This window comes from Aspergillus sclerotioniger (genome assembly GCF_003184525.1).
Source record: "Aspergillus sclerotioniger CBS 115572 chromosome Unknown BO94scaffold_14, whole genome shotgun sequence".
NCBI classification, from domain to species: Eukaryota; Fungi; Ascomycota; class Eurotiomycetes; order Eurotiales; family Aspergillaceae; genus Aspergillus; species Aspergillus sclerotioniger.
In genome coordinates, this window is record NW_020291004.1 from 210,003 (window position 1) to 222,358 (window position 12,356).

The following is a 12,356-nucleotide window of genomic DNA, read 5'->3' on the forward strand; positions in this document are numbered from 1 at the left end:
GATAGTGGGCGATCCAGGGGCTGTGATTGGCGGGGAAGGGAACGCGCAGAGCCGGGCGCCGCCGCGTCGAACTACCGGACCCGGTTAGCGCGGGCTGTCACGGGGTCGGTGTAGGACTTGCCCGATTGGGAACGCAGGAGAGGGAAGCTCAGCTGGCGGTATAAACGTCCTGTACGCCCTCACCGGCATCCTCCTCCTCGCATTCCTCCGTCATTCATCATCCATCATCCCTCCGTGCAGTCTGGTCCATCCATCCATCCCCATCCGCGCTCTCCGCTCTCCGCCCTCCCCCTTATCATCTCGCCCATCGGTCCGGCTTCCATCAATAGATGGCGTTCTCTCTTTATCCCCTCCGCCGCCATTCTCACGCTTACACCATTGCCCTTTCGCAACCGATCCGCAGGGCCAGTAGGAATTGAATCTCTGTCCAATCTATTATTCCATTGAACTATTCAATCCAAACCAAACCAAAAGAACCACCCACCATGGCCATCGAGATCCTCCCTTTAACGAAAGCGGACATCCCCGAGGCCGTAGAGTGCATCCAGAAAGCATTTGCCGACGATCCGTACTTCCACTGGGTGTTTAACGATCCATCCGGGGTAAGTAGTCCCTCCATTCGAGGTGCCTGGATTCCCCCACCTTCCCGTCCCAGGGATCCCGGTACCTCGAATGAATATGTACACAACTAGCCAGTTGTACATGTAGACCCCCAAGATCAATTTCAATACCCCCCCACACACCCTAAGATAACCAATCCACAGTTCAACATCCACCGCAACGCCGCCTCCCTAACCGCCCACTTCCTCTACGGTCTCTCCTGCAACGAGCCCATTTACATCGCCAAATCCACCGCCCCCAAAGACGCCTCCGACAAGTACCCCCCCGCGGGTCCTAGCGTGGTCGGCGTCTGCTGGTGGTTCAGTCCGCAGCCTCCCTCCAAATCCGTGCCCTGGTCCGTCTGGGCCCAGGACTGGCTCCTCTCCTTCCGACAGCTATTCTTCAACATCAAGTTCGGTGGCCGGGGAGGTCTTAACGTCCGTCGGTACTGGATGTGGAAGGATCGCCAGCAAAAGACCCATGATAAAGTGTGGACGGATCCCCGGGGATATTACTTCTGTAATGTGATTGCAGTGGATTCGTCGATGCGGGGGATGGGTGTTGGTCGGAAGCTAGTCGAGATTGTTTCTCAAAAGGCAGATGCTGAGGGTATGCCGTGTTATTTGGAGAGTTCGAAGGGGTTTCCGAATCTGGCTATCTATGAGAAATTGGGGTTTGAGTTGGTGAGTGAGATTGATTGTGTGGATGGGGGGGATGCGTGTAAGGTATGTTCTTTCTACCCCTTTGGTATGGTTTCGTTTGTCCCCGTGGGGTGTGGGTGGGCTAATTTGATCAGCTGTATTGTATGATTCGGCAGCCGAAGATTAAAGCGTAGCTTTTTACTACTTATCTGGGTACTAAGAGCACTTGCCAGGAGTCGGTGGTTCGCAGTGATTTGCTGCTACAAAAGTCTCTTGGTTATGCTGCGTGCGAACGCATCCTCTACAACAATTACTTCTCATCTCATTGTTCTATAGCATCTGAACTACAAATGCCAAATACATTCCTTATGTTCCATGTTTGCCACAGTAGATACTCATTATACTTTTGAACCCACAATCCCTACTTTTCTTCCCTTGGCCCAGGTCATTAGTGGATGTCTTCGTATCTCTTAAGACTGAGTATATGCACCCCGTAACCATCGTTTTTCAATAGAAAAACAAGCCGATCTGCGATATTGGGTTTATATATCTCTCATCTGTTGTCTCTCCCGATATATATGTGTCTGCGTACTATATATATTCACCAACAGAGCACACCCATCCCAAATCAAAATTGAAACTCCGTAAGAATACTCTTTGCAATGCATGGGCAACTTGTACTAAGAAATCCAAATCCAGGGATATGCAACACAAACTCTAAGCTTTTATTAAGTTCTGTTAGGACACGAAGCCGAAGAAAAACGAGTGATATTGGTTGACTAGCTAGGAGGGCTTCTGCCTACGCGGGATGAAAAGGACAATAATACAGTGGCTAATATAATGAGACATGTGACACGCTTGCTTACTGACTAACTAGCTGTTTAGATATGGCTTTCTAAATGAGTAGAAGTACTAGATATAGTATATATAAAGCCAGACTTTCTATTTAATCAGGAAATAAAATAGTAATATCAAGTAAGTTCTGAGACGGCCGTTCAACACAAAATGAGGTCGTATTGGTGCTAACTACTCTAGAACTTCAAACGTGAGGAAAAAACAGAAACACGAAGTGTTGTGGGCCTCGCTTCCTACAACACTGGCGACATCAAGGCAAACAGGACAAACAGCGTGACGTAAGCATCACGTGACTGGTGAGTCCGCTGCCGTCACAGAACACTCGTCCGCACTTACGAATAGCTGCGCGGCACTATTCGGCCTTACTTCTCTTCTCTCGTCCAAGACCAAGTCGCCCTTAGATAGTCATCAGCCTGATACTCCTTCGACCCAGCTCGACGGTACGTTTACCAGTGAAGCTAAGCTAACAGGGACAGGGAAGCGATCCTAGGGTTTGACAACAAGTCACAGAGATAGTAATTCTTAATAAATAAAGTTATTATAGGTTGAAATTAAACAATAGTAAATCAGTTATAATAATACCCATTTATTACTAGTAATACAAATAAAATAAAAGAAACTGAAAGCAGTAACTCAAGAAGCTCTTTATAAGGTTAAAATACTATTTAAATATTATAAAATAAAGAATAAATAATATATTATCTAGTAAACTTTATATTACCAGAGATCTATATTTTCTGTATCTTATTAAATCTAGTCCTTACTTATATCAGATATAAATATAGGAATATATCTAATAATTAACTGAATTGCTTTAAAAAGGGCTTCAGACTTGGAGTATTTATCTTAAAAAAACTATCTTTCTAAAAATATAATATATATTTTTTAAAATAGGAAATCCTCTATACTAGAAATAGCCTGCTGTTTGCAGACTATATAAGTCACTAAGTTTATAACTAGTCAAGATATTTTTACTTAGTTTTAAAGCTCCTTAAGACATTTTTATAATTAATTAATAAGTTAGAAGTAGATCTAGTAAATAAGTAATTATATTAGTTGATAAATATGTTCAGTCAATTATTAACTGGGTTAGAGAAGTGACGTGAGATCAGATAATATACTAGCTGTATGTCAAACCCTAGGATCGCTTCTCCCTGTTCCTGTTAGCTTAGCTCCCGTTCCAATACGTACCTTGTGAACTGAATCAAAGGTAGTCAGGTTGATGACTATCTAAAGGTGACTTGATCTGAACAAGAGAAGAGAAGTAAGGCCAGATAGTGCCGCGCAGCTATCCGTAAGTAAGTGCGGATGAGTATTGTTACTAAGCTTTATCAAAACATATGGTTACTTAAAGACAGTGTTATTGAGCATGAAGAATAGAACTAGCTAAGTACATGAAAGAGTGTCCTTATATATCCATTCCCTGTATACCATTCTATATACCATCGGGTCTATTGTATACCTACTTGGTAATCATAGACCATGATAGTATGTTATATATTATATATTTGTCTGTATACTATAATCACGTGATCTGTATTATCTGATAGTCTAGATCAGGATCCTTCTTGATAAGAGCCCTCTTCCGTCTGGATATGGTCTTCTGTTTAACATACCTGCCTTACTAGTTGTTTAGCTAGCAGGGGTCTGTAACACTATCTCCCCTTCTTTAAGGTTCTTGTCCTTAAGAATATAAAGATGCATGTTCCTCGTCCAGGTTAACTGAGTTCTTTAATTTCCTTTTTTCTTAAGATAGATCATTATGCCTCTATATAATCATTATAAGAAGTACTATTAGCAGGCTGACTAGATTATTTATAATAATATCCAGATTAATTTTCCTTATACTTAGTATGATTCCTATAGTCTTCCTTGTTTCATGGATTCTAAAAACCAAAATTATACAGCTTACACTTATCATGACTAAAAATATAAAAAGTGATTTTACAGTAATTCCGAGTAAGATAAGCTTTAATATAATGAAAAAAAGATAGCTTAAGAGATTAAAGAGACTGAAGAATAGATTAAGCTATTATTTATAAAAATAAAGCAGTTGCAAAAACATCGCAGATTTCTAAAGAATTATGATAATTAGATGTTAAATCACGACTTGAATATGTTAGAGTAACTAGATAATAAGGATCCTCTAAGTACTGAGGATCTCTGAAAGCTAGAATATCTGGTTAATAAGTATAATACTACTTAACTTGCCGCTATGTCAGATACTCCTAGTCTGACTTAGTTAGTTAATTCTTCTTCTTTCTAGACGAACTTTGACCTGTCTATCAGTAATACTGCTCCACAAGCTGATAATAACCTGTTAAATTCTTGATAGGTTCCCACATGTTTTCTGAGATATTATATTCTTCTTATTTTATTAAATACTATAATCTGCTACTAATCTTTCTATAATCTAGAATCTTTTTAACTTTATATTCTTATTCCATGTTATTATCAATCTCCATATTTTCTGCAATTCTAGTATTCTTTAATACAGGTTCTAATAATGAGATATAAAATACTGGATGAATTCTATTTATTAATTTTGATAATCTTAACTTATAGTTAACTAGTCTTTTCTTGTCTTTGATAGCAAATGGTCCTAGCTTGTAATAGTTAAGCTTCTGACTTAGTTATTTTATCTTGATATTTCTGCGGAGTAAGAATACTTTTTTCTCTCTTTTTAAGTCAGGTTCTCTTCCATATTTATGATTATAGTATATCTTACTGTATAAGTTCATGAACTTAATATCTTAGAATAACTATAAATATATGTTTTCTATAAACGTGATAATATTCTTAGCTATATTAATAACTTACTGCTTCTCTAATAATGTCTTCAGAAACCTTGGATAATATCTGTAATTAGCGTAAAATAATAAGACTTTAATAATTAAGTAATTAATATTGTTGTATAAAAACTGTATTATTAATAATAAGTTTATCTAATCATCCTACTAGTAGTTCACGTAATGTTTTAAATATTGTTTAATTATTTAATTAACTCTTTTTATTTGTTTATTTATTTACAGGTGGTAAGCTTGTCAAACCCTAGGATCGCTTCTCCCTGTTCCTGTTAGCTTAGCTCCCGTTCCGATACGTACCTTGTGAACTGAATCAAAGGTAGTCAGGTTGTTGACTATCTAAAGATGACTTGATCTGAACAAAAGAAGAGAAGTAAGGCCAGATAGTGCCGCGCAGCTATCCATAAGTAAGTGCAGACAAGTATTGTCGCTAAGCTTCTACCAAAACATAGGTTACTTAAAGATAATTAGAATTGAGTATAAAGAACAAAACTAACTAAGTATATGAAGAAATGTCCTTATATATCTGTTTCCTGTATACTATTCTATATATCATCAGGTCTGTTATATATCTACTTAGTAATCATAGACTATGATAGTATGTTATATATCACATACTTGTCTGTATACTATAATCACGTGATCCGTGCTGCCTGACAGTTCAGATCAGGATCCTCCTTAATAAGAACCCCCTTTTATCCAGATATGGCCTTCTGCCTGACATACCCATCTTACTAGTTATTCAGCTAGTAAGGGTCCGTAACACCACCTCCCCTTCTTCAAGATTCTTATCCTCAAGAACATAAAGATATATGTCCCTCGTCCAGATCAGCTAAGTCCCTTAATTTCCTTTTCTCTCAAGATAGATCATTATACCTCTATGTAATCATTACAAGGAATACTATCAGCAAGCTGACTAGATTATTTATAACAATATCTAGATCAACTTTTCCTATACTTAATATGATTCTCATAATCTTTCTTGTTTTATAGATTCTAAAAACCGAAATTATGCAGCCTGCACTTATCATGACTAAAAATATAAAAAGTAATTTCACAGTGATTTTAAGTAGAATAAGCTTTAACATAATAAAAAAAGAATAGTTCAAGAAATTAAAGAGACTGAAGAACAGATTAAGCTATTATTTACAAAAATAAAGCGGTTGCGAAAACATCACAGATTTCTGAAGAATCATGATAATTAGATATTAGATCATGATTTAAATATATTAAAATAACTGGATAATAAGAATTCTCTAAGTACCAAGGATCTCAGAGAGCTAGAGCATCTAGCTAATAAATATAATACTGCTCAACTTGCTGCTGTATCAGATACTCCTAGTCTAACTCAGTTAGTTAGTTCCTCTTCTTTCTAGACAAACTTTAACCTGTTTATCAGTAATACTGCTCCACAAGCTGATAACAGCCTGTCAAATTCTTGATAGGTTCCCATATATTTTCTGAGATATCATATTCTATCTATTTTACTAGATACTTTAATCTATCACTAATTTTCTTGTAGTCCAGGATCTTTTTAACTTCATATTCTTTCTCTGTATCATTATCAATCTCCATGTTTTCTATGATTCTAGCATTCTTTGGTGCAGGTTCCAATAATAAGATATAAAACACTGGGTGAATTTTGCTCATTGATTTTGGCAATCTTAACTTGTAATTAACCAGTCTCTTCTTATCTTCAATAATAAATAGTCCTAGCTTGTGATGATTAAGCTTCTGACTTAATCATTTTATCTTAATATTTCTACAAAGTAGGAACATCTTCTCTTCTCTTTTAAGGTCAGGTTTCCTTCTATATCTGTGATTATAGTATATCTTACTACACAAGTTTATAAACTCAATATCTTGAAACAATTATAAATACATGCTTCCTATAAATATGACAATATCCTCAGCTATATCAGTAACTTACTGCTTTCTTAATAGCGTTTCCAGAAACCTCAAGTGATATCTATAATTAGTATAAAACAGTGAGACTCTAATAATCAAGTAACTAGTATTATTATATGAAAACTGTATTATTAATAACAGATTTATCTAATCATCTTACTAGTAGTTTATGTAATGTCTCAGATATTGCTTAATTATCTGATTAATCCTTTCTATTTACCCATTCATCTGCGGGTGGTAAGCTATTATCATTTATTCTTCTATTCTCATAAGATCTGCGAGTAATCTTCAGAACTTCAAGATAAATAACTTATCTTGATCTGATATAATATACTTTAATATTCTATAATATGTAATAATGTTTTCTAGAAACAGTTCTATTATCTGTATTACTATTATTATTATCTTACTTAATATAAGATAGATATATTTAATAAGACGATCGGTGATAACTATGATAATATTAAATCCTTCTGATTCCAGTAGTGGACTAATAAAGTCAATTATTATCTATTTTTATAGCTGTTGTGGCGCTTCTTATACTTATATTTATCTGTAGGGCTAATGCCTCGCAGGCTTGTCTCTAATATAAGTCTTATATTATTTAACATAATTACATATTTTCTGTCTAAGGTTCAGAATATAATAATTTCTCATAATTAGTTCAGTTATCTTTTCCACTTCCAAGTAACCCTTAAGCGGTCTATTATAATGCCTAGCCACAATCTCTATTCTTATTATAATTAATATAAAGATTAATCTGTGAAAGTGTACTAGTCCATTTCTATTAATGATAATCTTGTTTAATAAGTCCTTACTCATTTCTTAGAGTGTTTTATCATTTTTTATATCTTTAGCTAATTACTTGATTAGGTTACTACCTATTTCTAACATTGCTGCTAAGTTAGTCTTATTATAGCTGATCAATCCATCCGTGTTTTGCTTCAGGATGGCTGGTTTAATAGCTTTTTTACTTAGTTTATAGTCTAGTCTGCAGCTCAATATATCTATATATCCATTCTCTACTTCTTTACAATATATAATTCTGAAGTCATATTATGATAGAATCTTAGCCCATCGTGCTTGCCTTCTGGTCAACTCTTTGGTTGTTGTGAAGTAGGTTAAGTTCTTATGGTCTATCTTTATAATGATAGTATGCTTTACTTTTTCAAGGTAGACCCTCCACTGCTTGAACATTACTACTATAGTTAGCAATTCTTTGTCGTGAATGTCATAGTTGAGTTCCACTTGAACCAACTTTCTTAAGTAAAATATAATCAATCTTAGCTTTCTGTCTTCTCTAGGTTGCGTCATATACATACCAACAGTGTAGTCTAATATATTAATTTCAATGATTATTTCTTTCTCTGGATCGTGCTGTACAAGTACTAGTAATATAATAAGTCATTGCTTAATATCTTTAAATATGCTCTGCTGTGGTTCTTTCTACTGGTACTCTTTCAACTTTTTTATAAGCTCAAAGAATGGTATTATATAGATAGTGTATCTATCCACAAATTATTAATAGTAATTAACTAATCTGATAAACTGCTATAGTTCTTTTAGATTCTTAGATTAAGGCTAATCCTGTATGACTTGCACTTTAGCTTGCTCAGTATAGATTTTCTCTGTAGATATCCAGTATCCTAAAAACTCTGTTTTCTGTATATAGAATTCATACTTCTTTAGCTTATATTATAATTAATATAAATATAGTTTATATAGAACTAGTCTTATATATCTTATATATTCTTTCTTAGTCTTCAAGAAGATTAATATATTATTTAAATAAATAATTATAAATCTGTTAAGATATTCTTCAAGAACTTTATTAATATATTGCTGAAATAATACTGATATATTAGTAAGCCTAAATAACATAATCAAGTATTTAAAGTATCTATACTTTGTTTTAAACATAGTCTTTCATTCTTTATCTTCTGTAATGTATATATAATAATATATATTTATAATATCAAGCTTAATAAACTACTTTGTTCCTTATATCTTGTCTTGGATTTCTGAAATCAAAGATAACAGATACTAATTCTTGATTATAATAGTATTTAGTAGCCAATAATCCATATATAGCTGTAAACTATTGTTTTTTTTTATTATAAATAAGACTCTATGTTCTACTGGTGACTTCAAAGGCCTAATATTGTCTTTAACCAGCTAGTTATTAATATATTCTTATAGTGTCTGTAATTTCTTCTTAAATATTAGATAAATCTTTCTATATACCAGTGACTTTTCTTTCTCTATAAGAATAGTATAGTCATGCTTTTTATGCTGAGATAATTCAGATTACTCTAACTGCTTGAATAAGTCCTTGAATCTCTTATACTGTAATAAAATCTGTATATTACTTTTAACTACAGCTAGAAGTTTCTATAAATCTTCTAGTCCCTAGATAGTTATCTTAATCTTTATATTAGAGCTGTTAATGCTGTATTTACAGTACTCTTTAATTATTGTTAATACCTATTTTGATAATTTCATAAGCTAATCTTTCTGTGATGACTTGGTTACTGCTATTATTTATATAACTATACTTAAGATATTATTTTTCTCTAAATTATCTCTGATACCTGGTATGTTAGGCTTTTATAGTAATCTTAATCTCTCTTTATTAGATTATTTAATCCTTACTTCAGCTCCTTGCTAAGTAGCAGGCTGTATAGATCTAGACCCTATACCTAGTCCTTGCTGATATTATCTTGGATAATCATAATTTATAAATTAGAGACTCTCAGTCTTTTAATCAATCTGTGGATTATGATTCCTGAGTTATAAAATCTCTAATATAATATTATATTATTTTAAAAGTGTTACGTTGAAGTCTATATACTTATAGTGATTCTTTATAGTTATAGATACAGTTCTTGACTTGACTATTAATATAAGAGTTTCCAAATTCTCTCTATTTAGTCTTATAATTGGTTCAGATTCTGCTTTCTATTATTTAAATATCTTAAACTATTATATAAATCCTGGGTGCATAAAGTTCTTAGTTACTCCAGAATCTATCAGTACTTGGGCTAGTTAATCTAATATAACTGCTTAGATTTTCAGATGTGGTTCTAATTCTGTAATTATTAACTATTATTCTGGCTAGTTAGGTTCTAACTGTTATAAATATCTTCTTAAAAATCTTGAGCCTTTTATCTTTATTATATAATATATTATATATTAATCATTAAAACATGCTAGTCAATATATTAATCTGTGATAAGAGTGTCTTTAATATCTTTTACACATACAATTAAAGATATTACATAAATAGTAGCTTATCTTAATCCTAATTACTTCCAGTATTCTAGATTGGTAGTTAATAATGTACTTTTAATCATGATATGTTAAGCATGTGTTTATATAATATATAAACTAAGAAAGTTTATCATATCTTTAATAATCTTTACTTTCTTTAAAATAAATATATAAATATGGTTTGTCACACTAAGACTCTATTTCTACAATATTTATCTTTTGGCTAATCTTTAATAACTAATAATAATAGTTTATATTATCTTATCTACATGTTAAATAAACTTCCAGATAATAAGAATATCTTTATAGATATTTTTTCTAAGTCTTATTCCATGATTTCCAACATTTCAAATCCTAATATAGATAATGTTGTATAATTATCTTGAGCTCTAGACAAAATCATGCTAGATTCTCTGAGATCTTCTTCAAGATATGGTCTAACTAATAAGTAATATTTTTTTAATTATTCTTCTAGTTCTTCTTATCCTCGTCTCACTGTAATGGATAGAGTTTATTAATTTCTGATAAAGGTTTTTCAGAAATATCAGGTATCTTATTAAGTCTCTTCTTACTAAGTTCAAGATCTTTAAACAGTATACTGTACTCTTTATCTAACAGTTTATCTTCATTCTAAACTATACTAGAATAGTCATTCCTTGAAACTAGCTTATAACTATTATTATTGATTTCTATGGTCCAAACTAATAATACAGATAATCATCAATCCTTTTATTAACTAAATAGTACTGTTAACTCATCCGGGGTAGCCTATTATCTTAACTAATCATAATATATCCTGTTCTTTAATAGCTAACTATACTGAATAATATATAATTTCTTATTATTTAATATCTACATTACAGATTCTGTCTAAACTTCGTGCTGAATAGCAGTAATATTATAGACTTCTCTGTCTTAATCCTGATACATAGTCCTTAATTACTTCTAAGGCTGTTTCTGATTACAGTTCTTTAACTAATGACCTACTTTGCTGTAGCTAAAGCACAAGCAGTCTTGTTTACACCATTTAAGTTCCTCCTTAGATACTTGAGTCTCTTGAGTCTGATGCTGTGCAGCATCCAGCTTTATTGGTTTTAGTTTATAGAGATCTTCATATCCTAAGCTCCTAGATTATACTGACCTTTTATTATTAGCTTAATAATCTGGCTAATTATTATATTAAGATATAGACCTGCTGGTCTATTAATCCTTTTATTATTTTATATTGAAATTATATAGCTTATTATCAATCTTTATAGCTGCTTTAATCATTTTAACTAAGGTATCTAGTTGTTCTTACTAAATGATCTTTTCTTAAATCTCTATCTTAAGTCCTTTTTTAAATCGTGAAATGTAAGTATTATTATCCTAGTCTAGATAATTAATAATTTACTAAAACTCTAAAGTATATACAGATACTGATCTTATTTACTTAAATTATTATAATTTTTATTTAATATTTTATACTATATTAATATCTCTAAATATTTATTTAAGATACTGTTTAAATCTAGCATAACTAGTAAAAAATTATTTTATATTATTATCCTGATTACTTACTGACTTTTCTTATCACTCGCAGATATACGGTTCAAACTAATTAAATACTGCTCTAATAAGATAAGTAAATATAAAAAAGATCTTGTTCTTCTTATTCTTAAGCTTTTCCTTGTTTATGTTGAGATATAAGTCTAACTGGGTCAAGAAAGCTCTAAGCTTCGCTCGTTTACTGTCAAATAGCTCGGGTGATCAGACCTTAACAGATTTAACTGATAAATAATCTTCAAATAACTGGTTCTTTTGTTTTAAAACCATGATACTTTCTTATAGCTGACTGACCATGTCTATTAGTTCCTTGATTATCAGGCCCTGCTGCTGAGGCGCACGCGATATGTTCAATATAGTTAATATAATGATTAATTATTACTGGATAATACTCATACTGACTAGTACTCAATATATCAAACCCTAGGATTACTTCTTCTTGTTCCTATTAGCTTAGCTCCCGTTCCGATATATATCTTGTGAACTGAATCAAAGATAGTCAGGTTATTAACTATCTAAAGATGACTTGATCTAAACAGAAAAAGAGAAGTAAGGCTAGATAATACTGTGCAGCTATCCGTAAGTAAGTGCAGATAAGTATTATTACTAAGCTTCTACCAAAACATAGGTTACTTAAAGATAATTAGAATTGAGCATGAAAAACAGAACTAACTAAGTATATAAAGAAGTGTCCTTATATATCTATTTCCCGTATACCATTCCATATACCATC

The 12,356-nt window shown here is 32.6% G+C and overlaps 1 protein-coding gene across 1 annotated transcript; it reads left to right on the forward strand.

Annotated features, from left to right (window-relative positions):
- Nucleotides 1–485: 485 nt before the first annotated feature.
- Nucleotides 486–1,614, forward strand: BO94DRAFT_565991 (GNAT family N-acetyltransferase; the record flags this gene model as incomplete). Its single annotated transcript, XM_025614529.1, has 3 exons — nt 486–602; nt 765–1,325; nt 1,397–1,614. 3 exons carry the CDS (start codon nt 486–488, stop codon nt 1,433–1,435), a joined length of 717 nt encoding a protein of 238 aa, XP_025467304.1. The 3' UTR covers nt 1,436–1,614.
- Nucleotides 1,615–12,356: the final 10,742 nt, after the last annotated feature.